The following is a 27,373-nucleotide window of genomic DNA, read 5'->3' on the forward strand; positions in this document are numbered from 1 at the left end:
GGAACCGAATCCTGGATTCGGTGCATCCCTATTAGAAATTGGTTCCTTGCAGGACTCTAGCTCCTGGGCCTCCCTGCAGCCGCAGGGTCTGCTTCCTCTATAGTTACACCTGTCAATAGTCCCACTGGGCCCCATATAGTTCCTGGGCCCCCAGCAGTTGCAGGGTCTGTTATATAGTTACACTTTATGACCCAAACACACAGGTATTGGACATGCCCATAAATTCCAATGGTAAAGAGCAGCATTTCAGGCTCATTGTTGTATAATTGTTACTCATTTGTTGATCTCCAAGAAGAAGTCCATGTGCAGGAGCCAGTCTTTTGGTTCAGGATCAGGGCACCTTCACACGTGTCCCCGTTGTTTAGGCGTGTGTATATATGAGCTCTGCTTAAAGAAGGGGGCTTCTGTGCAGTCTGTGTGTTAATGTTGGAGTAGTGGATTTGTAGCTTTGTAGCTCTTGTGTCCTCCAGGCTGCAATGCTCTAAGTCTAAACTACCTCCTACGTTATCATTGTTTCTTTGTGTATCACAATGCCTTTGTTGTGCGCTACTGCAGGGGTTTTGTGCATCATGACAATTATCTATATTATAGATTTGTGTCTTATCACTTATACACTGAATGTCCATGTTGGACCCCTGTAACTGACAACTGCTTTCCTGCATGTCTCTGCAGTTCTGCTGTGCTTCTCCGTGCCTTTCCACAAAGTCTATCCCGGCCTTGCCTTGCATTTCTCTACCAGACTCCTGTGTCTCGTATCTACTTTTATCCATGTCCCTGCTGGAGATTTCAGTCGCCTCCATTTTACGGCAGGACTTCTGCGCTTTACAGCGCCTTCCTTGCATGCTAGTGCTGATCTCCAGTATGTTGGTGCTTATTTTGTGCATGGAATTGCAAGGTGTCTGTGCCTCACAGCTTGTTTCCTTCATGTTAATGCTGGATTCTTCTGCCTGGCATTTGCTTTCCATTGTGCTGCTGCAGGATTTATGGGTCTCATCGCTACTTTCATCAATGTTACTGCTTGACGCATCTTTCCTCTCCATTGTACTGTCAATAGTCTGCAGGTTGTTTATCATATCTAATAAAAAGGAGAGACAAAAACATACAAATAAGCATAAAGGGTATCAAAGAAGCAGATACAATTCTTTTTATCTGCAATAAGCATTCTCTTGACAGAGATGGGCATCTGAGGGGCACAAATTGGGGCAGCCATGTTAAGCTCAGCAACTGGGTGAACCACACGCATGCTCCTTGCCTGGGCATTATTCTTGGGGTTCAAGTGCCTGTGGGTGCATTTTGCATTCAAAGCCTGTTTTTAAAACGTGCCCAAGGCAGTTATTAGATACAGGGCCCCATATGCTCCTGAGACCCAAGGGGCAAATATGAGTTTTTATCTGTGCTGGTGGTATACGTCTCTCTGAAAGCTTTATTCACCGCTGTACCGGACCCAGACCTAAAGGGGAGCCCGGCTGCAGGGCCAGAAATAGGGGTAGGCACGTGCCTAGGGCGCAAAGCTTGGAGGGAACCAGGCCCGTACCTCCTCTGTCGCCTACCCCAAGTCCGGTTCCCTTCTCTGCCCATTTCTTTTTTGTGCTTCCACGCATGCGCGCGAACTTCACGCATGCGCACTATATTGCAAATGCGCGCATGCGCACGCGAGGGTAAATTCGCACATGTGCACACCGCGCCTGCCTGGCCTGCCTAGGGCGCCTGCCCAGCGTGGCAGCCCTCCTTGACAGAACCGAAGCCGTGCCACCTCTTCCGAAGTCCCAAAGTCTCGAAAAGACCCAAAGCCACGAAAGGAGCTGAAGTTGAAGTCCTGAGGCCACCAATTCAGTTCTACTGAACACTAATGTGTATTTTTTGAACCCCTAGCCACCAATGTATTATTTTAATACTCTATAGGCTCATGCACCAATATTTTTGAAAAAAAATTATTCTCTAGGGCCCCATTTTTTTTTACTTTTAAGAGGAGCCCTGGTGCCAATGTTTTTTTAACTTGTAAGGGGAGCCCTGGCGCCAATGTTTTTTAACTTTAAGAGGAGCCCTGGAGCCAATGTTTTTTTAACTTGTTAAAGGAGCCCTGGCGCCAATGTTTTTTAACTTTAAGAGGAGCCCTGGCGCCAATGTTTTTTTAACTTGTAAGAGGAGCCCTGGCGCCAATGTTTTTTAACTTTAAGAGGAGCCCTGGCGCCAATGTTTTTTAACTTTAAGAGGAGCCCTGGCGCCAATGTTTTTTTAACTTTAAGAGGAGCCCTGGCGCCAATGTTTTTTTTTAAAACACTTTTTTTGGGGAGCCCTGGCGCCAACATTTTTTTTAAACTTATGGGGGGCCCTGACCACGAATGATTGTTAAAAAAAACTTTTATGGGGGACCTGGTGCCAATGTTTTTTTTTTAACTTATAGGAGGGCCCTGCTCACCACTTTTTTTTTAAAAAAAAACTTTTATGGGGACCCTGACGCCACAATTTTTTTTTAAACTTATAAGGAGGCCCTGACAATCAATGGCCCTGCTGTCTGTATTGGTCTCTTTTGTGGGTGGGATCTGGGGTGGGGCTAGGGGTTTGCCCAGAAAATGTTGATTTCTAATGGCGGCCCTGATGGGAGCTACTGGGGCATCTTTACTGTGGGCTGGTACAGAAGCACAAAACATAATGTACAACATTTCTAGCCTACTCCTTCATTAACCTTTAGCTCTCCGTTAATTTGAAAACTGAACGTTTTGCAGCCTGCTGTTTAGAAGTACTGCCGAGGCCAGAAATGAGAAGCAATAAAATACTCACAGCTGTAAATGCCGTCCCTTATTTTACAAAACTCGCTGGCATCACAGGACTGGGACCTGATGGCATGCATAAACCTTAGCTCCGATGGATATTGAGACATTTGCAGGTTTATCATAACAGGAATGATTCTCCCTTCGGAAAGAGGTGATTCCGCCAGAGCTTGGTGCATGTGATATTGACACCAGCCATCAGCGAGGAACTGTGCAGTGAGCAGCATAATCCAGCAGTGACTGTTCCTCAAACTGCTGCAAATCTCCGATGGGATTGGGCCTCCGACTGGCAAATTCCTTATGGGCAGGAAACAGCGCAGATCCTCCGGCTGAGCCTCCAAATAATGAAGCAATTCGATGGCGTAATCTGAGTCTCTCTCGCTATGGCAGATATAAGCATCATAATGGCGTGACCAACGCTTGCAGTGTTCTGGCCAGGAAATCCGAGAATTTGGTGGTGGTGAGGTTTCCTCTGGCACCAAATGATTCCAATCACTGCTGCTGCTGCTGTGATCAGAGGTGAATTTAGAAATGGTCTCCGGTTTGGGAGGTCTGGCTGGTTTCTGCTGATCCTTCTTAAACATTTGCTTGAGCCACCCTGCAACAAAGAGATATCACCATGATCAGATGTAACGTAAGTATTTACTTATCCCTGGGGCGCAAGTGTTGGAGCACTAAGAGGTCCAAGAGCACATGCCCTAGAGTCCCATGGAAAGCTCCTAGTCTCTAACGGAATGTTACTAGCCTCCAATGGAATGTTACTAGCCTCTAACGGAATGTTACTAGCCTCCAATGGAATGTTACTAGCCTCTAACGGAATGTTACTAGCCTCCAATGGAATGTTACTAGCCTCTAACGGAATGTTACTAGCCTCCAATGGAATGCTCCTAGCCTCTAACGGAATGTTACTAGCCTCCAATGGAATGCTCCTAGCCTCTAACGGAATGTTACTAGCCTCCAATGGAATGCTCCTAGCCTCTAACGGAATGTTGCTAGCCTCCAACAGAATGCAACTTGCCTCCAACGGAATGCTCCTAGCTCTGGATTATACAGGATAGTTCTGGATTGGCAGGACAACAGGAAAAAACCTGATGGTCTCCGGCCCTCATGGGTCCCCGCCGGGGGATTCCATCATGATTTTTATGGTGTCGTTTTTAATTCTAAATAACACAGTTCACACTGCAAATAATTCACTGTACAATATAAAATGTCATTCCTGAACCAGCAAGTGTATTTCGTTGTAATATTGGTGTGTAGGTGCATCTCAGCTCATTTTGCCTGGTCATGTGATTTCAGAAAGAGCCTGCACTTTAGGATGGAACTGCTTTCTGGCAGGCTGTTGTTTCTCCTACTCAATGTAACTGAATGTGTCTCAGTAGGACCTGGATTTTACTATTGAGTGTTGTTCTTAGATCTACCAGGCAGCTGTTATCTTGTGTTAGGAAGCTGCTATCTGGTTAACTTCCCATTGTTTTGTTGCAGGGAGGGGGTGATATCACGCCAACTTGCAGTACAGCAGTAAAGAGTGACTGAAGTTTATCAGAGCACAAGTCACATGACTGGGGGCAGCTGGGAAACTGATAATATGTCTAGCCCCATGTCAGATTTCAAAATTAAAGGGCATGTAAAGGCAAAAAAATAAAATCCCATTTTTACTTTCTTTAATGAAAAAGAAACCTATCTCCTATATACTTTAATTAAAAAATGTGTACCATTTTTATAAGAAACCTGTTTGTGGTGAAATTCTCCCTTCATTTACTGCTGTGGATAGGAATTGTCAGACAGTCCCTAACTGCTCTGCAGGGAAACAATCATACTTATGAACAGCGGGGGGAGCCCCCGCCTTACTTCCCAGCCATGCAGAACTCAAGCAGCTTTGTTTATGACGATCCCTAAGTAGCCCAGATCACACTGAGCATGTGCACAGTCTTGGTCTTGCAAAGATGTATAACAAAGTTACAAGATGGTGACCCCCTGTGGCCAACTTTGAAAACATAAATTATTTGTTTGATTAGGCTTGTGGTGCAGTAAGTTCATGTTTATATTTAGTATATAAAATACAGCATTTCTAGCCTTATTCTATTTTAGACTTTACATGCCCTTTAAATATAAAAAAAATCAGTTTACTCTTTTGAGAAATGGATTTCAGTGCAGAATTCTACTGGAGCAGCACTATTAACTGATTCATTTTGACAGTATCCCTTTAAAGTTTCAAAAATGGACTTACCACGCATTCCTCCAATCTTCAACTGAGTCCCATCCATGTGAAAGTCAGTCTGCAGAAAAGCAAAAGGCCACATTTGTAACACGTATCAAGTACAAGCTACTGTTTTATCATTGCAGGTAAAAAGGGAATTGTAATAAAAAATTTGAATTATTTGCAGGGCCGGATTTACATAGCGGACGCCCCTAGGCCCACTGCCATTTGTCGCCCCTGTCCCCTCCCCTTTATTCGTGCAAATTTTCATGGAGATTGTATCTCCAGCGCATCCCCAGTGTTTTTGAGCCAATGTGGGTGTGGCTGGGCAGCATGCCGCCCCCCTAAAATCCTGCCACTCTAGGCCCGGGCCTAGGTGGCCTTCCCACAAATCCAGGCCTGATTATTTGCTTAAAATGTAGTCTATGGGACATGGCCTACCCATAATTTGGAGCTTTCTGGATACTGGGTTTCTGGATTATGGATCCCATACCTGTATAACAAACAGCACCTTACATGCAAACGTTGGACAGCTCTATCCTAGAATATGAATAGAATAAATTAGCCAGACTAGGAACAGAAGGACATGGCCAAGGAGATACAGTAGGTGCTATAATGAAAGTCACCGGGTTCTGCCAGACAGGTAACACATGTCAATGTTATCAGTAGGGAAGGAAGGTAACAGAAAGGAAGGATCGTATTTTTTCCGCACTGAAAATACCAACCCTCTAGAATTTTTTGGGTTTTGAGGACCCATCTCAACTTTGTACAATTCCAAGAGCACAAGGCACACAATAAACACTTTTATTGCAATTCACATGTTGTATAAAGTTGTATAAACCATTATTTTGATAAGTGAAAGCAGCAGGTGGATATTATGTAACCGCAAACTGCCTTTGAGGATCCAAAATAACTTTCTTGGCTTACGAAACCTCATCTGGTGATCTATTAACTTCCTATAGCGCCGTTATGTGTTCCTATTCCCTGATATAAATATCTAGATGTGGTGACAGAGTCAGAATATATTCGCTAATCAAGACCTAAACGAGTGCAGCGATTGTATATCAGGTTGGACAAATAAAATGGACTCACATACGGAGGCCCATTAATCAAAGGTCGAATTTCGAATTCATGTGAATTTTTGTTAATTCGAATATACTCACAATTCGACCAGGGATGGAGGTGTAGGAGGTGTCTTTCCAGGTTAGTAAGATGCCTCTTTTTTGCATAAAACAACATTTGCAGGTAAAATAGTCTCTGGTCTGGCTGGAAGGTCAGTGGCTCCATGAGGCCCATTGGACACAGCTCTGGAGATCGTATTATGGGAGTACAAATTTGTATAAACTCTAGGATTCTGCCCCAGGAACATTGTATGTCGGGCATTCAACACATGATAGAGGTTCCCACCTCCACCCCCGCACTTATAGTATGTATCAGGTGTGCCCGGAAAAATCTTGGCTAGTCTTTGGGGGTCAAGGAAGGCCTTATGGAAAAACTTTATCTGTATTCTGATGATTGATAACATCTGAACTGAAAAAAAGTATAGAACAATCCCCTATAAAGGAGAACTAAAGCCTAACTAAAGAAGTCGGTAGAAATGTTGTACATGATGTTTTGTGCTTCTGTACCAGCCCAAGGCAACCACAGCCCTTTAGCAGTAAAGATCTGTGTCTCCAAAGATGCCCCAGTAGCTCCCCATCTTCTTTTCTGCTGATTCACTGATTCACATGCTCTGTGCTGCTGTCACTTACTGAGCTTAGGGAGCCACTCACAATATACAGTACACATAGAATAGAAATGTCACAATATAAGGCTGATTAGTAATTAATACACATAATTACTACATGGCAGCACAGAAACCAGTGCAATTAGCATCAGAATTGAATAATCAGCAAACCTGTAGCATCAGCTTATATTACAGCCAGGGAAGCTCATTTTCTGCTGGATAATTAGTGACGAGCCCTAAGCTTAGCTTCTCAACAGCCAATCAGAGCCCACTGAGCATGTGAGTGTCACAGACACTTTCCAAGATGGTGACCCCCTGTGACAAGTTTGAAGTCCTGGATCATTGCTGCTATTGACGAGCTCAAACTTTAGCCTCGTGCAATAAGTTCAGTACAGCTATGGGACCTGTTATCCAAAATGCTCGGGACCTGGGGCTTTCCAGATAATGGATCTTTACGTCATTTGGATCTTCATACTGTAAGTCTACTAGAAAATCATGTAAACATTAAATAAACTCATATTCATTTTTAGGGTTTAGTTCTCTTTTAAGGCCCAAAACCCAAGGGCCCCCTTTTCCCAATTTCAGCCCTGAGTTTATTTATACCCATTAGTGGTACTTACTGTATTTACTCAGCTCCCTCCATCTCCAGTGGGTGTGTTGCCCCCTGTGCAATTACAGACAAGTCCATTCATTTTTGTCTCATTCTGGTGCAACAAGAAGGTCCCTATACGTGTCAGGCTGTGACCTGTTCTTCTCATACTCTTTCTATTTCCTTTTTCTTCTTCCTCTTCCTCTTCTTTCTCCCAATTCGGAGGAAGTCACAATTGTCCGACGCTCGCACACATCTCACACACACACGTACACATCTCACAATTGTCTCGCAGAACTGGTTTTTCTCTTCTGCGGCAGTTTTTAAATTGAAAGTCCAAGGGTGTGAGTTTAGAGTGCAAGCCTTCTGCCCAGCACAACTCCCAGCATCCTTCCTGCTGCAACAGGTAAATGTGACAAGTTAACACTGAGCTTCACCTGCAGAAACACTGACATCCAACTTGTATTTCTTTAGCGAGTCATAGAAGCATAAGAATAACTCATTTCCCAACATTTCCAAAATGTAAAAGAAACCCGAATTTCTCTCATGTAGAATCTGTGCAGCGTTCCAGGGCCTCTTTACTGCTGAAAGTGAAAGTGCCAGGGAGGCGTGAAAGGCAACTCTGCCCGGAAAACCCCGCCCTCTATTTAAACCCCGCCCACTCTCAGCTGTAATAGTAAAAGCCGTGTTACATTCATCTTAAAGGAGAACTAAACCTTGAAAATGAATGTGGCTAAAATGTCCTATTTTATATAGTGAACTTATTGCACGAGGCTAAAGTTTGAGCTTGTCAATAGCAGCAATGATCCAGGACTTCAAACTTGTCACAGGGGGTCACCATCTTGGAAAGTGTCTGTGACACTCACATGCTCAGTGGGCTCTGATTGGCTGTTGAGAAGCTAAGCTTAGGGCTCGTCACTAATTATCCAGCAGAAAATGAGCTTCCCTGGCTGTAATATAAGCTGATGCTACAGGTTTGCTGATTATTCAATTCTGATGCTAATTGCACTGGTTTCTGTGCTGCCATGTAGTAATTATGTGTATTAATTACTAATCAGCCTTATATTGTGACATTTCTATTCTATGTGTACTGTATATTGTGAGTGGCTCCCTAAGCTCAGTAAGTGACAGCAGCACAGAGCATGTGAATCAGTGAATCAGCAGAAAAGAAGATGGGGAGCTACTGGGGCATCTTTGGAGACACAGATCTTTACTGCTAAAGGGCTGTGGTTGCCTTGGGCTGGTACAGAAGCACAAAACATCATGTACAACATTTCTACCTACTTCTTTAGTTAGGCTTTAGTTCCAAACTTCACGAGTGCTTATGTAGGGTGGTGTAGAGTCGACAAATGCATCCACAATTTTGAGCCACAGGTCTGTTTGTGGTATCTGTAGAGTTTGTGTGTTGTGTGTGGGCAGAATGTTTGACCAAGTGCCTTATAAGCCGCATGGTGTCTGGGACTAAAGTCATAAAGCCTGTTTGTATTGTTTGTTTAATTACAGAAAAGAAGACGTTCCGTTTAGAAATGTTTTATTTGAATCAGAGTGTAATTCTTGGATATAAAGCACAATATCACTTAACAAGCCACTTCATTTTACAAGCTGCTAAACACAAGTTTTGTTTTTAATGAAAGCATACAGAACATTTTTTCCTTCATTAATGCTTATTCTATGTACATTATGAACATATACAACAGGCTTTGAGGGCAGTGTAATGTACAAGTGTGTAGGGTAACTTATATGTACAGTAATAGATGGAGGGCAACATGGTACCAAGTACCCAGCTCATTATGATCTTCATTGATCTCTGTTAGACTGCTTATACATAGACAGATAGGGATGGTCCTGTGTAGGACCCCCTCATTTTTAAGGGACCCCTTCAAGGTTAGGCGACCCAGTTACAACATAATCTTTAGTGGTGGTAGGGCCCTGGACAATACAGATTCTGACTTAGTTGCTGAACTAAAGCTGAAGGCCCGTGGCCTGGGAAGCACTAAGAGAAATTGTGACTCTTCCCATCTTTCCTCATTGTCTCCTTCTTGCCTTAGTGTCACCACCAATCTTGTTTTACTGTCCCCAACTTGTCCTACTGTCTCCATCTTGACCTACTGTCCCCAACTTGTCCTACTGTCTCCATCTTGACCTACTGTCCCCAACTTGTCCTACTGTCTCCATCTTGACCTACTGTCCCCAACTTGTCCTACTGCCTCCATCTTGACATACTGTCCCCACCTTGTCCTACTGCCTCCATCTAGCTCTAGTTTCTCTAGATGCCAAGGGATCTGACTGCTCTTCCAATTTTTCCTTAAAAACTTCCTACATGTTCTTATTCTACAATCCTGTACACATGACTCTGGTTGGGTTGGATGCCAGTTGCTCAGACTAGTCTGCAGAGTGTATTGGTCAACAATCTCTCAGGTGACCATCTCAACTCTGGGCAATGTCTCAAGCCAGAGCCACACTTGCTCAGTCGGGTTTCTCTTTCTAGAACATGTGATCATGGTTTATTTACAGGGTGTGCACAGTATTGACAGCAGCTAGCTGAAATAAATATGAGTGGAAATTCCCCCCAAAAAAACCCCAAACCCTAAAAAGATTTGAATTTGAAAGAAATAACTTATTGTATACACAAGATATTCATTCACTGCATATTTGTATTTGAGAGAGGGCTTCCTTATTGTTGGCTTGAGATGAGGCATCTTCTATGGACCTCAGTATACCTTATCCCCCAGTGTAAGTCTACACTTATGTTGAAGGAAGCAATGGAAGCTCCATCTCATAAGCACGTTAAAGTAAGCAGAGGAGGAAATATCTTCGCCTACAAAGCTATGGCCTCATATTTTACTATTAATTCAATGGATAATAAAAAAAAAAGATAGGGTTCCTTATATATCTTCACAATAAGAATAATTACTATTTGATTTAGGGAATGTTCAAACATGTAGAGTAGGTACAGGGGGCTTGGAGTCTTAGTGACAATATTTTATCATCATCTTTATGCCCTTCTTCATCAGATACAACATCTTTCTTGTTTAGTCTGGTGGGATCAGGCTTCTACCCCTGAGATTTTCACCACATGACTCTTCTCAGCCGATGCCTTCCTGTAGTAACAAATACAATTAAGATTATACACAGTCCTTGCCCTGAAACCCACAGGAGCCAATCAGAAAATCGTATCGGTCATACTTACTTTTCATTCTCCTCGAGCTTGACTTGTGGGATTTGATTCCTTAGCACCTTGCTGGTGAGGAACATAAGGAAACCTCTGCGTTTGGTTCGATAACAAGTTAAGTCAATAACAAGAAGCAGCACCAAGATTATGAGCAGCACAATGCCAATGAGCACTCCTTTGCTCAGGGTCTGGGCTTCTGCAAAGAAAGGCCCAAGTTATAGAGAGATGAACCAACTCTGGTGATGGTAGAAAGCAGAGAATGTTATCTACTACTGCTCCTATATACAGTAGCTCATCCTGCTTTGCACTAGGGCTGAGAGAGGAACTATTCATATGTTCCAACACTGGCTCTTACTAATCAAGTAGGAAAATACATTTGTAATGATATAATAATGACATAATAGAAACATATATAGTAGTGCTGTCCATTTTAAGGTCTAGTGGATGTGGCCTTCAATGGGGACTTCTTTGACCCCCCCAACCTGCCCAATTCGAGTGCCATAATTAAACATTCCAGCCAACTTTTCTACTATTGGATGAATGATTTGAAGCATTGGAAAGCATGGACAAACCCAAGGAATATAATCTCACAGTGGAGTTGGCCCACTGGTGTCACCGCAGAGATATAATTATAGGGCTCTCAGTATCTGGCTATACCAGTGCTATTGGATCTTCTAGCAATGAGGAAAGCAATTCTAAAAGTGATTCCGCAGTTTAAAGTCTTCCTTGGAAAACAATAGAAGAGAAAGGCATAACATCCAAAACAAACTAAGGGTAACTGATCCAGCGAAGTAGTACTTACCAATGACTTGCAGAGTCAAAGTGGCGCTGACTTGGCCAAATTTATTTTGAGCACTGCAAATATATTCCCCTTCATCCGACACATCCAGCTGAAGAACCGACAGCTCCTGTCCAGTAGCACTGAGGACGTACTTCTGTCCATCATGTGTCACAGGACCTGACCCTCTAAAAACAGTGGCAAAAACTGTGTGTAAAAATGAGGTTGTAGGTCTCTAAAAGCTCCTGATTCATACACACAACCAACATTCAAATACATGATCAGATTGAAGGTCATTGGCAGCAGGAACCAAATTTCTCTTTAAACCAAAAACTAGAGATGAGCAAATTGTTTCACTTCCCCGAAAATTTGAATAATGTTTAAAAATTTGTTTGCAAACTTTTTAAAAACACATCTTGCTATAGTTTTGGTAATTTTCTGGGCCTTGAACCCCTTTAGCCTTGATCTTGATATGAACCCACAAGTTCCTAATTTTCAGTTGATGTTGAAATGCCAATCCCATCATCCTCAGCTGCAGGCAGAAACTGGGGCACTTTGCTTTCATTGATTCATATCGGTTTATCAGTGAAAACACAATTAATCTGCTTTTAACAAGATATTTTATATGCCGACATACCTTGTCCAGGTCACTTTTGGCAGGGGATGCCCAGTCACCCGGCAGGTAAGGTTTGCATCCGATTTTAAATTGACATTTAGATCAGAATTCTGGAACCAAGCAGTTGGAGGAGCTGGTATAATCAGAGAATATTACAACTGTTAGTTATTAATACCCCCTGGGGTCCACTCATGCCACTCCTCACCCATAACCCCCTGCACTCCCCCCTGGAAACCTCAACCCCTCTATTCACACTACTGGAAGCTTGTCATATTGTCATGAGATTGATGAATGCAGCTTCCTCTTACTATACTCTTACTATACTCTTACTATATTTTGTATAATATGTTTCTGCAGCAGTGGCTGCACTTGGTCAACCAAAGATATTTGCTAACTGGTTACTGTTACTGCGCTGGTGTAATTGTTAAATTAGCCTCATGAGATGAAGGGGTTTGGCCTATGAACATTCACTGGAGTTCGAACAGAGGCCCGGAGGGCTAGGGAGACAAAGGAAAATCTCTGAAACTACACCAAAAAATCCCACCTTAATGGTTCTGTATCCAGTAATACTGTAGTATTGAGCAATACCATGTCCACTTACCATTCACAATGACAGAGACATTCCTAAAAGCCTCTTCTTTGCGCTCCTCAATCCATGCCCGGCAGCTGTACACCCCACTATCTGCCAACTGAATGTTGTTTATGTTTAAAGTCCCATCGGTACTGACAGATATATGACCTGGTAAGGAATGAAAAATTTAATGTACATGTCAGCAGGTTACTCTAGATAGAGGCACAGTTGCTGTTAGTGTGGTCCAAGTAGGTGATAGCCCTGGGTTCACTACATCATTGTTCTGCAATGAGCAGCTTTATGATCTCATAGTCATTTCTGGATTCAGACAGTAATTGATCACCAGTAATAATAGCAGTGGGGATAGCGCATGGGAAGGGAGTGTGACTGTGGGATAGCAGGTATAGTAGGGAGAGATGGTGCCTATAGTAACAGTGGATAATAGTCTCTGGGAAGGGAGTGTGACTGTGGGATAGCAGGTATAGTAGGGAGAGATGGTGCCTATAGTAACAGTGGGATAATAGTCTCTGGGAAGGGAGGGTGACTGTGGGATAGCAGGTATAGTAGGGAGAGATGGTGTCTATAGTAACAGTGGATAATAGTCTCTGGGAAGGGAGTGTGACTGTGGGATAGCAGGTATAGTAGGGAGAGATGGTGTCTATAGTAACAGTGGGATAATAGTCTCTGGGAAGGGAGTGTGACTGTGGGATAGCAGGTATAGTAGGGAGAGATGGTGTCTATAGTAACAGTGGATAATAGTCTCTGGGAAGGGAGTGTGACTGTGGGATAGCAGGTATAGTAGGGAGAGATGATGCCTATAGTAACAGTGGGATAATAGTCTCTGGGAAGGGAGTGTGACTGTGGGATAGCAGGTATAGTAGGGAGAGATGGTCCCTATAGTAACAGTGGATAATAGTCTCTGGGAAGGGAGTGTGACTGTGGGATAGCAGGTATAGTAGGGAGAGATGGTGCCTATAGTAACAGTGGATAATAGTCTCTGGGAAGGGAGTGTGATGTGGATAGCAGGTATAGTAGGGAGAGATGGTGCCTATAGTAACAGTGGATAATAGTCTCTGGGAAGGGAGTGTGACTGTGGGATAGCAGGTATAGTAGGGAGAGATGGTGGCCTATAGTAACAGTGGATAATAGTCTCTGGGAAGGGAGTGTGACTGTGGGATAGCAGGTATAGTAGGGAGAGATGGTGCCTATAGTAACAGTGGATATAGTCTCTGGGAAGGGAGTGTGACTGTGGGATAGCAGGTATAGTAGGGAGAGATGGTGCCTATAGTAACAGTGGGATAATAGTCTCTGGGAAGGGAGTGTGACTGTGGGATAGCAGGTATAGTAGGGAGAGATGGTGCTATAGTAACAGTGGGATAATAGTCTCTGGGAAGGGAGTGTGACTGTGGGATAGCAGGTATAGTAGGGAGAGATGGTGTCTATAGTAACAGTGGATAATAGTCTCTGGGAAGGGAGTGTGACTGTGGGATAGCAGGTATAGTAGGGAGAGATGGTGCCTATAGTAACAGTGGATAATAGTCTTTGAGAAGGGAGTGTGACTGTGGGATAGCAGGTATAGTAGGGAGAGATGGTGTCTATAGTAACAGTGGATAATAGTCTCTGGGAAGGGAGTGTGACTGTGGGATAGCAGGTATAGTAGGGAGAGATGGTGCCTATAGTAACAGTGGATAATAGTCTTTGAGAAGGGAGTGTGACTGTGGGATAGGCAGGTATAGTAGGGAGAGATGGTGTCTATAGTAACAGTGGATAATAGTCTCTGGGAAGGGAGTGTGACTGTGGGATAGCAGGTATAGTAGGGAGAGATGATGTCTATAGTAACAGTGGATAATAGTCTCTGGGAAGGGAGTGTGACTGTGGGATAGCAGGTATAGTAGGGAGAGATGGTGTCTATAGTAACAGTGGGATAATAGTCTCTGGGAAGGGAGTGTGACTGTGGGATAGCAGGTATAGTAGGGAGAGATGGTGTCTATAGTAACAGTGGATAATAGTCTCTTGGGAAGGGAGTGTGACTGTGGGATAGCAGGTATAGTAGGGAGAGATGGTGTCTATAGTAACAGTGGATAATAGTCTCTGGGAAGGGAGTGTGACTGTGGATAGCAGGTATAGTAGGGAGAGATGGTGTCTATAGTAACAGTGGATAATAGTCTCTGGGAAGGGAGTGTGACTGTGGGATAGCAAGGTATAGTAGGGAGAGATGGTGTCTATAGTAACAGTGGATAATAGTCCTTGGGAAGGGAGTGTGACTGTGGGATAGCAGGTATAGTAGGGAGAGATGGTGTCTATAGTAACAGTGGATAATAGTCTCTGGGAAGGGAGTGTGACTGTGGGATAGCAGGTATAGTAGGGAGAGATGGTGTCTATAGTAACAGTGGATAATAGTCTCTGGGAAGGGAGTGTGACTGTGGGATAGCAGGTATAGTAGGGAGAGATGGTGTCTATAGTAACAGTGGATAATAGTCTCTGGGAAGGAGTGTGACTGTGGGATAGCAGGTATAGTAGGGAGAGATGGTGCTATAGTAACAGTGGATAATAGTCTCTGGAAGGAGTGTGACTGTGGGATAGCAGGTATAGTAGGGAGAGATGGTGTCTATAGTAACAGTGGATAATAGTCCTTCTGGAAGGGAGTGTGACTGTGGGATAGCAGTATAGTAGGGAGAAGATGTGTCTATAGTAACAGTGGATAATAGTCTCTGGGAAGGGAGTGTGACTGTGGGATAGCAGGTATAGTAGGGAGAGATGTGTGTCTATTAGTAACAGTGGATATAGTTCTGGGAAGGGAGTGTGACTGTGGGATAGCAGGTATAGTAGGGGAGAGATGTGTCTATAGTAACATGGATAATAGTCTCTGGGAAGGGATTGTGACTGTGGGATAGCAGGTATAGTAGGGAGAGATTGGTGCCTATAGTAACAGTGGATAATAGTCTCTGGGAAGGGAGTGTGACTGTGGGATAGCAGGTATAGTAGGGAGAGATGGTGTCTATAGTAACAGTGGATAAATAGTCTCTGGGAAGGAGTGTGACTGTGGGATAGCAGGTATAGTAGGGAGAGATGGTGCCTATAGTAACAGTGGGATAATAGTCTCTGGGAAGGGAGTGTGACTGTGGGATAGCAGGTATAGTAGGGAGAGATGGTGCCTATAGTAACAGTGGGATAATATTATCCTGTAGTAGGGCAATATGGTGATAGTAGAACATAACAACTTGATCACAACAGTTATACTGTAGGTAGTACAGTCCCATTAAAAACAACGGGGGGCTCCACTACCACTTTACTCAGGCTGGTACAGCAGGATCAGTATTTGGCCACTCACCTTGTGAACTTGGCACAGTTTCCCCATTACGAATCCAGGAGATTTTAGGAAGAGGAATCCCCTTTGCCTGACATGGAAGTTGGACTGAGGTACCAGACGAAAATGTTTTCTGCTTCTCCAGGTCACCTACAAATTGTGACTTCTCTGCAGGGAACACACAAAAATAAAACATTCAACACAATATGTGGGGGTATCCAGAGACACAACATCACTGTCTTATTATTTAAGTAGAGTTCCATGTTCCCCTTTATAGTAGATATATGTGCATGGGGTCTGGGGGATATGGTTGATACATGGACCAATGATGACAAGGTCCTTATCTTCTACCCATCAGGGAAATACTCATTGTAACCACAATGTCTTACAAGGGACATGATTCCTATACCGGACGTCTGTTTCACCCTACGGATAAATAATGGGACACTTAATAGACACAAATGTCTCACCGATGATGCTCAAGGTGAGTTTTGTTTCCTCCGTCTCTCCTGATTCATATTCCATGTGACACTTGATGACTCTCGGCTCTAGACTGTCAGCAGTAAGGCCAATGCTGATGGTGCTCTCGTCGATCTCTTTTATTTCATCCGACTGTATTTCTTCATCTTCACCATTCAGCCACTTCATGGTGCCCTCAGACCCAGCTGTTGGCATGAGAACACACATACTGAATAGATAGAGACACTGTACATACTGTATATACACTAGCAGTTTACTTCCCCTTTAATTTTTTTTTTTTTTTGGCAAAACCAATAAGACAGCTGCATTTAATAGTCATTTTTGGACCCATTTGGTGTCACTAAATCGAGCACATTGCATCAGCTCAGTTGCACCCACCTTTGCACAGAAAAGTCAGGCTTTCTCCCAAGTACATATGTCCTCGCGAGGGGATAATCTGTAGTTTATTCTGGGTGCTGCAGCCAACTGTAATGGGGGAGAAAAGATAATCCTGAACAACTTCCCAAATATTCATTCCGCATTCTCACTGGGTTTACATTTTCTTACATTAAAGGAACAGTAACACCAAAAATGTTAAAGGATAAGTAAACCTTTGCAATAAGTGAATGTAAAATTGATGAGGGGCTACTCTAAGCACTTTTGTAATTTACTTTTCATAATTTATTTTCTTTTTACCAGCTGTCCCAGCGCAGGGCAACTGTACAATACATTTTCATTATTTTAAAACATTTAAAGGATAAGTAAACCTTTTAAATAAGTCAAGGTAAAATTGATGAGGGGGCTATTCTAAGCACTTTTATAATTTACATTCATTATTTATTTTCTTTCTATTCCAAGATATTAAGGGATACATGTGCTGTTAATATGAATGAATTGTGTTACAGCAGCGCCACCTGCTGGTCATTTTCCCCCCAGTCTGACCAGCAAGTTGTCAAGGAAGTTGTCAGGAGAAAGAAAGAGGCTGATGTTCTTCTGCTTAGGAATAAAATTAGAAACCTTTCTCACATCTTTCCTAAGCAGAAGAACATCAGCCTCTTTCTTATACCCTAAACTTTTGGTATCATTTGGAAAATTATATTTGATGCTGAATTGCAAGTTGACCATGACAACCAATCTCCGTTTTGTTTTGCATTACTACAAGTTAGAAAAAAAATGGCAGTTGCTGATTGGTTGCTGGGGGCATTGGCTCTTGACCAGCAGCAAAAAATAATAAAATTCCTAGACAATTAAAGCGGTGGTTCACCTTTACGTTTACTTTAATAAGTCTCTTACAAAATGACTCATTCTAAGCAGCTTTTCAATTGGCCTTCATTTTTTGTTTTTTTTTAGTTTATTGCCTTTAGACTTTTTCCAGCTTTCAAGTGGGGGTCACTGACTGGAGAGCTGATGAATAAAAAGCTAAATAGCTCAAAAACCACAAATAACAAAAAATGAAAACCAATTGCAAATCAGTGCATGGTTGCTAGGGGAATTTGGACCCTAGCAACCAGACTGCTGAAATTGCAATCTGGGAGAGCTGCTGAATAAAAAGCTAAAAACTACAAATAAAAAGACCAAGTGCAAATTGTCTCAGAATATCCCTCTCTACATCATACTAAAAGATAATTTAAAGGTGAAAAACTCATTTAAAATCAGTTGTAAATGTGTATTAAGCCCACCTACAATGTCCCAAACATTTTAAAAGCAACAATAGTAATATATCTATAGGTAAATTATTTTATATGTGAGATATAGAAAGACTCACCCAGAGCCGCCAGCACTATGAGGATGGAGGTGAAGTATCTGTGTGGTTCCATCTTGCGCATGTCTGTGCCTGTGAGTAAGTGAGTAGTAGCATCTCCCAACTGCAGCATTTATACCTACTGCCCCCTGACCCTTTCCCCCAACACCCTGGCTGCTCACGTCTCCCCTCCTCACCCCACCTCACGTCCAGCACCCGGATCCCCTCACTCCTATGTCATTTGAGAGTCTGAGAGGCGCCGGCAGGTTGGAGGGGGGACACTGAGCAGAGAGAGAGGGAGAGGAAAGGAGGTGGGTGGGTTGGAGAGGAAGCAATTGGGAGAAGAGACATGTGTCTGTCCTCTGAGGAAGGAAAGGATTCCTACACTTATACACTTCAAATAACTGTATGTATGGAGGAGACCAACGGGTCCTTCCCCTCACTATACACAATGCGATACTTCCCCTCACTATACACAATCTTCTGCCCCAACAACTCCCTTTCTCTCATTTATCACAATTCTGACTCCACATTAGACTCCGGCTTTGCTAAGAGCTTCCTCGCTCACAGGAGGGGAACAATCATTTCATCTTTCCTACACAAAGCTCAGAATATTCTACAGCTTTAAGACCTGGTATCCAGAATGCTCAGAGCCTGGGGCTTTCTGGATAATGGATCTTTCCATAACTTGGATTTTCATACCTTGGTCCACTAGAAAATCCTGTCAACATTAAATAAACCCAACTGGCTGGTTTTGCTTCCAATAAGGATTAATTATATCTGAGTTGGGATCAAGTACAAGTTTAGTAACTTGTACTTGATCCCAACTCAGATATTGGGATCTGTATAGGACCTGTTATACAGAATGCTCGGGACCTGGGGCTTTCTGAATAAGGGATCTTTCCATAACTTGGATTTTCATAACTTAAGTCTACTAGAAAATCATATAAACATTAAATAAACCCAATAGGCTGGTTTTGCTTCCAATAAGGATTAATTATATCTTAGTTGGGATGAAGTACAAGTTACTGTTTTATTATTATTACAGGTATAGGACCTGTTATACAGAATGCTTAGGACCTGGGGCTTTCTGGATAATGGATCTTTCCATAATTTGGAACTTCATCACTTAAAGGGGTTGTTCACCATCCAACACTTTTTTCAGTTCAGTTGGTTTCAAACAGTTCACCAGAAATAAAGACTTTTCCCAATTACTTTATATTTGTGACGGCTTTTCTAATATTGAAGTGCCATTTGTGGAACAAAATTAAAATGCTGGTAAATGGGCCCCTCAGGCTGTCTCCTTTATCTAAATTTTTAAAAAAACGATTCACTTTTTCTGTGTAATAATAAAATCACTTGTACTTGATCCCAACTAAGATATAATTAATCCTTATTGGAGGCAAAATCAGCCAATTGGGTTTATGTATTTTTGTTTAAAAAGTTTGTATTTAAATCATTTTTAGTAGATTTAGGGGTCCATTTACTAACAAACAAATTGTGGTTTTTTTCCCCCACGAATCTTGAAAAATTTGAGCTTTTTCTGTATTTCTAAAAAGCTCTAAAAATTGTATGTATTAAGCAAAAGAACCACGATAGCCTTTGATGCCAAACTTGCCAAGTAAAAGTTATCGAGGTTTTGTAGAAGATTCTATTGGACCATTTTTATCCAATCAAAATTTTGGAGGCTTTCTGTTTTTATTTCGCTACAAAATGTCGGAAAAACTCGATTTATAGAGAGTTTTCTAGGCATTTAAATTTTTAGGGCATTGGTTTTTTAGCATTGTTTTTAGAATTTTTAGAGCTTTTTTTTGTTTGTACTTTTTTTTCGATAATCCGATAAAGTCGAGTTGTCAATGTGTGACAATTTGAAAAAGTTGCATGATTCAAATTGACGTTCGATTCTGTCGCAACTTTTTGTTGCACTGATTTTTTTCGGGTAGTCTTATTTGTAAATTCGGGGATTTGGGTTTAGCTAAAAAAAATTTTAATACAGTGAGAATAAGTATTTACGTAAATAAACCCCTTAGAGTTTGTGAGTTTAGTCGTTGTTTCAAAAACCTCTAAGACAATTAAAATCCGACCATTAAGCCTAATGAGCCTAATAAGCCTCAGAATGTATAGAGATCCAAATTATGGAAAGACCCCTTATCTGAAAAACCCCAGGTTCCAAGCATTCTGGATACCAGGTCCCATTTAGAAGCAGCAGTTTACACCTCATTTTCACATTATATAAAAAATTTTCAAAAAATATTTATCAAAAATGTAATTTATGAAGATTACAGTTTTTTTCCTACTTTGAAAAAACAAGATTATAAAAACTCAAATGTCTGTTTATTTATTAAAAAAATCGGAATTTAAAAACCTTGATTGAAAACAATCATTAGAAAACCTCAAATTTTAGTGAGTTTATAAGCGCAACAAAAAAAAAATCTCAAATTTTAAAAAAGGCCTTTATTGTGAATTTGTGAGTTTTCGTGCAAAAAAAAAATTTTGAATCTTGGGAAATATTCAAATCTGAACGTTGATAAATTACCCATTTTACTTCAATCGAGTACACCAGGTCCAGAATTGAAAAAATAAATAAATTGCATTTTTGACATATGGGGGCACATTTACTAAGCTCGAGTGAAGGATTAGAATAAAAAATACTTTGAATTTCAAAGTATTTTTTTGGCTACTTCGACCATCGAATTGGCTACTTCGACTTCGAATCGAACGATTCGAACTAAAAATTGTTCGACTATTCGACAATTCGATAGTCGAAGTACTGTCTCTTTAAAAAAATCTTCGACCACCTAATTCGCCACCTAAAACCTACCTAGCACCAATGTTAGCCTAAGGGTAAGGTCCCCATAGGCTTTCCAGGCAATTTGGGATCGAAGGAAAATCGTTCGATCGATGGATTAAAATCCTTCGAATCGTTTGATTCGAAGGATTTATTTGTTCGATCGAACGATTATTCCTTCGATCATTCGATCGAATGAATTGCGCTAAATCCTTAGACTTCAATATTCCAAGTCAAAGGATTTAACTTCGAGGGTTAATTAACCCTCGATATTCGACCAATAGTAAATGTGCCCCATGAAATCTGAACGTCATTTTACCACCGATTTTCACACCATAGAAAAATAAAGCTTGGGAGTATCCTATATTGATCCCTCTTAAAGTACGTGTAGTACAACAGAACTAGAATGAGTTGCATTTTAAAAAAATTTATTCACTTAGGGGCATATTTCTGAAGGGTTGAATTTTGAATTGAAAACACTTCGAAATTCGAATTCAAAAAGACCAACCCAAAGTTTTTTTGGTTGAATAGGTCCGTTTTCGATCAAATAGGTCCGTATTCGGCCGAATAAGAATAGTACAAATCGAAGAAATTCCCCAAAAAAACTTGACTCCAAATAGGTTCTAGGAGGTCCCCCATAGGCTAAAAAGTCGGCAGGTTTTAGATGGAGAATGGTCAAAGTTGAATTTTTAAAGAGTCAGTCCATGATAGATTTCAATATTCTAATTTTTTTCAAATTCAAATCGAATTTGGACTATTCCCTAGTCGAAATATACCTCGAAATTAGATTTTTTTTTCATTTGAATTTACATCAGAATTTCACACAATAAAAATGAAAAAAAAAAAAAAACCAATTTGCGCAGTGTCTTGGCACCAGATTTCAAACAAGAAAAACAAAGTTCTGATTATCCTAAATTTAGCCCATTTGCTCTAATGGATTACACCAGAAGTTTAAAAAAAAAATCCCCTAAATTAAACTGGCGTAGCATTTAAATGAAAATTTCTAAATGTAACACTTTTGACTTAAATGGAATTGACCAGGAATCAAATAAACAAAATAATCACTTTATTCTGAATACATTTAACTTGCAAGGGCATTAGGGGCAAATATTATTTCCCTCGGGGGATCAAAGTCAAAAAGATCATTTATTCTCGATATTTATTCTAGAATTAGACCAGTTGTTTCGCCAGCGCAGGAATGTGGTTAAATAATGTCACACATAAGGGGGCGCTAATGGAACGAGGGAAGGGTGCAGGGAGTTGTACGCCAATGCTGAGCTGGCAGAATGTTTATTTAGCAATAAATGATTGTTTGAATAAATCTGCTTTATTGTTTGGCTGGAGCAGCGAGTGTCTTTGTTTCTCTTGTTGTTGTTGTTGTGTGTTTCGTTGTGTGTTTTTTTGTGGCCGCATCATTGTGATCCCCAGAGATTCAGTATAACCCCAATTCCTGAGCAGGGGAGCTTCCTCTTTGGGCTATTTCTTATTTTCCATATTTTAGATCCCCGTGTTTATTTAGAAAGCAAGTTTCATGTGTACATCCATAAATAGAATTTATTTGGCCCCGGGGCCCATACCATTTCCTGCTATTGTTAATTCTTTATCACCCCTTCTGGCCAAGGAGCAGGAGGGGTCCCTAAATGTCAGGTGCCTCACCTTGAAGAATTTTACATTGTCCTCTTTATTTTCTTTCTCCTTTGTTATAACTTTCTTTTGGAAACATTTGTTCCTAACGGTTGGTTCCAATGGGTCAAACCGGTGTATTGCTTATATAAATAACCATGGGGCTATGTAATAAAAGACACTGAGGGGCCCATTTACCAGCAGCTTCATTTTTTTCCACAAATTTTCTCAAAATATTTGTGGTCTTTTAATTTCTCTAAATCTCCTAAGAGTTTGCTAAAACTCATTCATGGGAGGATATTTATCAAAGAGTGACGTTAGAGATCACTAGAGTGAAATTCCGCCACTCTCCATTCATTTCTATGGGATTTTGAAAGACGTATTTATCAAAGGATGAACATTTGATAAATACTCTTTTAAAAATCCCATAGAAATGAATGGAGTGTGGCGGAATTTCACTCTAGTGATCTCTAACGTCACTCTTTGATAAATATCCTCCCATGAATTTGACTAATTTACTTAAACTCAAAAAATCGAATCGAATAAACCTTGAGGTTTTAAGAATATCTACAATTTTTTGAGGTTTTTTGGATACATCAAATTGTTCAAGTTTTCGAGAGAAAACCGGCATCAAACACCCCAAAAATCCCCAAGTTTGTGAAGGTTAAAGGACCAGTAACATTCGTTAAAATTCGTTAGTATCCATTGAAAAAAAAAAGAAGCGCTCCTCTTCAGAAAAGGCGATCCATTGTGCAGCGCTCGATTTCTCTTCCCTGCCCTTATATGAGATAGCCAGGGAGGAGAAATCGAGCGCCCCACGATGGATGGTCGCCCTGTTGCCTTTTCTGAAGAGTTTCGGTAAGTTATTTATTAATAAAGACTTTGTATTAATAAAGACTTTGTGATTTTAAAGTTTAATTTGTCTTGGTGGTTTTTTTCAATGTATACTAACAAATTTTTTTTTGATGTTACTGGTCCTTTAAAAACACCTTCAAGGGGGTTATTTAATAAAACTAGATTTTTCTAGAAAAAAACGTATTAAAATATTTCGAGTTTTATAACGCCCCGAAGCTGCTAAAAGTTCAAATCTGAAAATACTCCATCTAAAAGCATTACTGTCAAAGTCAATGGCAGCTGTCCCTTTACCCGTCGTTAACCATCACAAAGTTTAGGAGTTTTTTGGTGTTTGCCACTGGTTTTGCTCGAAAACTCAGTAAATTCGAGGTATTTGAGGTTTTTAAGCCTATAAACTAGAAAAATTTGAGCTTTTCTGATTTTTTCAAGTTTAATTATTAGTAAATTAGCAGAATTTGTTGATGGAGTAAGGTCGAGTTTGTTTCTGGTAAAATATGAGAAAAAAAAACTAGTTTTACTAAAACTCGACTTTGTCTCACTATATATAAAAAAAAAATTTGACCAAACTCCCAAACCCGAATGCCTTTAAGTTACCAGTAAATCAAAATGAAAAAAGCACAAAAGTCGAGCCAAAATTGAATTGAATTTGGTGCCAGAAAATGCGACCTTTTTGGATTATCGAGCGAAAACCAGTCTGAAACCCTTGAAGATCATGAAAAAAAGAAACATCTTCAAATTGTTAAAGGGATTGTTGAAGGTTTTACCTGGTTTTTAGTAGCTTTGGAGCAAAATAAAGTTTGAAAAAATTGGGGTTATTTTCTCTAAAAATTCAAGCTTTCCCCCTAAAAAAACTCAACCAGAAAAAAATCAAGGCTTCATAAATAGACCCCTAAAAGTGTAAACATCACAAAAACCCCTAATACAAAACTTGGGCAAGGAAAAGCACTGCTAGGATCTTATGTAATCAGATTTGGCATTAGTGTGTACTAGATGTGATTTTGTAGAACTGCACAGATCTCTAGTACAGGTATGGAACCTGTTATCCAGAATGCTCGGGACTTGGGGTTTTCCGCATAACGTATCTTTACATAATTTGGATCTTCATACCTTAAGTCTACTAGAAAATCATATAAACATTAAATAAACCCAATAGGCTGGTTTTGTTTCCAATAAGGATTAATTGTATTTTAGTTGGGATCTAGTACAGGTAAGGTTCCTGTTATCCAGAATGCTCGGGACCTAGGTATTTCTGGATAAGGGATCTTTCTGTAATATGGATCTTCATACCCTAAGTCTACTAGAAAATCATATAAACATTAAATAAACCCAATAGGCTGGTTTTGCTTCCAATAAGGATTAATTATACCTTAGTTGGGATCAAGTACAGGTATGGAACCAGTAATTCGGAATGCTCAGGCCCTGGGGTTTTCTAGATAACAGATCTTTCTGTAGTACGGATCTTCATACCATAAGTCTATATATAATCATATAAACATGAAATAAAGCCAATAGGCTGGTTTTGCTTCCAATAAGGATGAATTATATCTTAGTTGGGATCAAGTACAAGCTACTGTTTTATTATTTAAAAAATTAGGATTATTTGATTATAATGGAGCCTATGGGAGACGGACATCTTGTAACAGAGTTTTCTGGATAACGGGTTTCCAGATAACAGATCCCATACGTGTATATGATATGCCTGAAAATGAAAGATGGGTTTAAAGGGCTGCCCCCCAAATCTTACCTTTCCAAATTATACCCCTATATCCCCACTGTGTTTCAATACCTGTAACTCTCCAGGGTCTGTAGAACATCACTCCCGGCAATTCAGCCCCCCTTCTTTGCACTTCTCTTGTGCCTGTACAATAGGTACCCATGGAACTGAAGCACATAAAGGGTTAAAGTTGGAAGGAAACATTTGGGCGACCGCCAAGGCTTCTATGTTATCTCAGGAAATGTATGGACATGCTAAAGAGACAGGAATAGAAAACAGATGTAAAAACAAAAAAAACAAAGAAGCCCAGTGAATATCATTCCCGTGTGGGGTGAAAGGTCCCTACTAATAGAGATGCACAGAATACTAATAGTAAAGCTACATTTGCATATAACAGAGAATTGCAGAGATTATGTCATGAGACTTGTATCTGGGAACCATAGTGATATACACAATAAAATATATACATTCATAGTAACATACTGTATTAAGTTAGGTTGAAAAATTCTATATACTGTATAATCTGCCTAACTGCCAGTTGATCCAGAGGAAGGCGAAAAACCCACGTGAAGCCTCTCCAATTTGCCTCAGAGGGGGAAAAATTCCTTCCTGACTCCAAAATGGCAATGAGACCAGTCCCTGGATCAACTTGTACTATGAGCTAACTCCCATATCCCTGTATTCCCTCACTTGCTAAACACCATCCAACCCCTTCTTATACCTATCTAATGTATCAGCCTGTACCCCTGATTCACTTCCCAGCTCTCCCTGTAACACCCCTTTCCCTCCTCTAATCTCATTGGCTCCCTCCTGTCTGCTGGGAGGAGCTACTGGTGAATAAAGCATCCGACCCTTCCTTGTACCTATCTAATGTATCAGCCTGTACCCCTGATTCACTTCCCAGCTCTCCCTGTAACACCCCTTTCCCTCCTCTAATCTCATTGGCTCCCTCCTGTCTGCTGGGAGGAGCTACTGGTGAATAAAGCATCCGACCCTTCCTTGTACCTATCTAATGTATCAGCCTGTACCCCTGATTCACTTCCCAGCTCTCCCTGTAACACCCCTTTCCCTCCTCTAATCTCATTGGCTCCCTCCTGTCTGCTGGGAGGAGCTACTGGTGAATAAAGCATCCGACCCTTCCTTGTACCTATCTAATGTATCAGCCTGTACCCCTGATTCACTTCCCAGCTCTCCCTGTAACACCCCTTTCCCTCCTCTAATCTCATTGGCTCCCTCTTGTCTGCTGGGAGGAGCTACTGGTGAATAAAGCATCCGACCCTTCCTTGTACCTATCTAATGTATCAGCCTGTACCCCTGATTCACTTCCCAGCTCTCCCTGTAACACCCCTTTCCCTCCTCTAATCTCATTGGCTCCCTCCTGTCTGCTGGGAGGAGCTACTGGTGAATAAAGCATCCGACCCTTCCTTGTACCTATCTAATGTATCAGCCTGTACCCCTGATTCACTTCCCAGCTCTCCCTGTAACACCCCTTTCCCTCCTCTAATCTCATTGGCTCCCTCCTGTCTGCTGGGAGGAGCTACTGGTGAATAAAGCATCCGACCCTTCCTTGTACCTATCTAATGTATCAGCCTGTACCACTGATTCAGGGAGACAATTCCACATCTTCACAGCTCTCACTGTAACAAACCCCTTCCCAATATTTAGCTGGAACCTCTTTTCTTCTAATCGGAATGGGTGACCTTGTGTCAGCTGGAAAGACCTACTGGTAAATAAATCATTAGAGAGATTATTATATGATCCCCTTATATATTTATACATAGTTATCATATCACCCCTTAAGCGCCTCTTCTCCAGCGTGAACATCCCCAATTTGGCCAGTCTTTCCTCATAGCTAAGATTTTCCCTTTACCAGCTTAGTTGCCCTTCTCTGTCCCCTCTCTAATACAATAATGTCCTGTTTGAGTGATGGAGACCAAAACTGTAGGGCATATTCTAGATGGGGCCTTACCAGTGCTCTATACAGTGGGACCCCCTCCTCCCGTGACTCTCTGCCCCATTTAATACAAGTCAAGACCTTATTTGCCCTTGATGCTGCTGACTGGCATTACTTGCTACAGACAAGTTTATTATCTACAAGGACTCCAAGCTCCGTCTCCATTATGGATTTGCCTAGTGCAGTCCCATTAAGGGTATAAGTGGATATTGTTACATCCCAGGTGCAGGACTTTACATTTATCAACATTGAATCTCATTTGCCACTTAGCTGCCCAGATTGCCAGTTAGTCAAGATCCTGTTGCAAGTGCCACATCCTGGATGGAATTAATTGGGCTGATAGTTTTGTGTCATCTGCAAACACTGATACATTACTTACAATACCCTCCCCTAAGTCATTAATGAACAAGTTAAATAAAAGTGGACTCAATACCGAGCCCTGAGGTAACCCACTAAGTACCTTACTCCAAGTAGAGAATGTACCATTAAATAATTATTTGCCCACCACAGAT

The 27,373-nt window shown here is 41.2% G+C and overlaps 2 protein-coding genes across 2 annotated transcripts; both read right to left on the bottom strand.

Moving 5' to 3' along the window:
- Nucleotides 1-38: 38 nt before the first annotated feature.
- LOC121396630 lies at nt 39-7,870 on the bottom strand. The gene is made up of 4 exons (XM_041571755.1): nt 7,315-7,870; nt 4,999-5,047; nt 2,782-3,369; nt 39-1,075 (listed from the first exon to the last, which is right to left on the bottom strand). Exons 2-4 carry the CDS (start codon nt 5,033-5,035, stop codon nt 270-272), a joined length of 1,431 nt encoding a protein of 476 aa, XP_041427689.1. The 5' UTR covers nt 5,036-5,047; nt 7,315-7,870; the 3' UTR covers nt 39-269.
- Nucleotides 7,871-9,435: 1,565 nt separating this feature from the next.
- Nucleotides 9,436-18,056, bottom strand: LOC121396631 (neural cell adhesion molecule 1-like). The gene is made up of 9 exons (XM_041571756.1): nt 17,952-18,056; nt 16,586-16,672; nt 16,198-16,392; nt 15,752-15,895; nt 12,451-12,588; nt 11,871-11,982; nt 11,258-11,421; nt 10,474-10,651; nt 9,436-10,384 (listed from the first exon to the last, which is right to left on the bottom strand). The coding sequence occupies exons 1-9, from the start codon at nt 18,010-18,012 to the stop codon at nt 10,330-10,332; spliced, it is 1,134 nt and encodes a 377-aa protein (XP_041427690.1). The 5' UTR covers nt 18,013-18,056; the 3' UTR covers nt 9,436-10,329.
- Nucleotides 18,057-27,373: the final 9,317 nt, after the last annotated feature.

This window comes from Xenopus laevis, chromosome 7S (genome assembly GCF_017654675.1).
Source record: "Xenopus laevis strain J_2021 chromosome 7S, Xenopus_laevis_v10.1, whole genome shotgun sequence".
NCBI lineage: Eukaryota > Metazoa > Chordata > Amphibia > Anura > Pipidae > Xenopus > Xenopus laevis.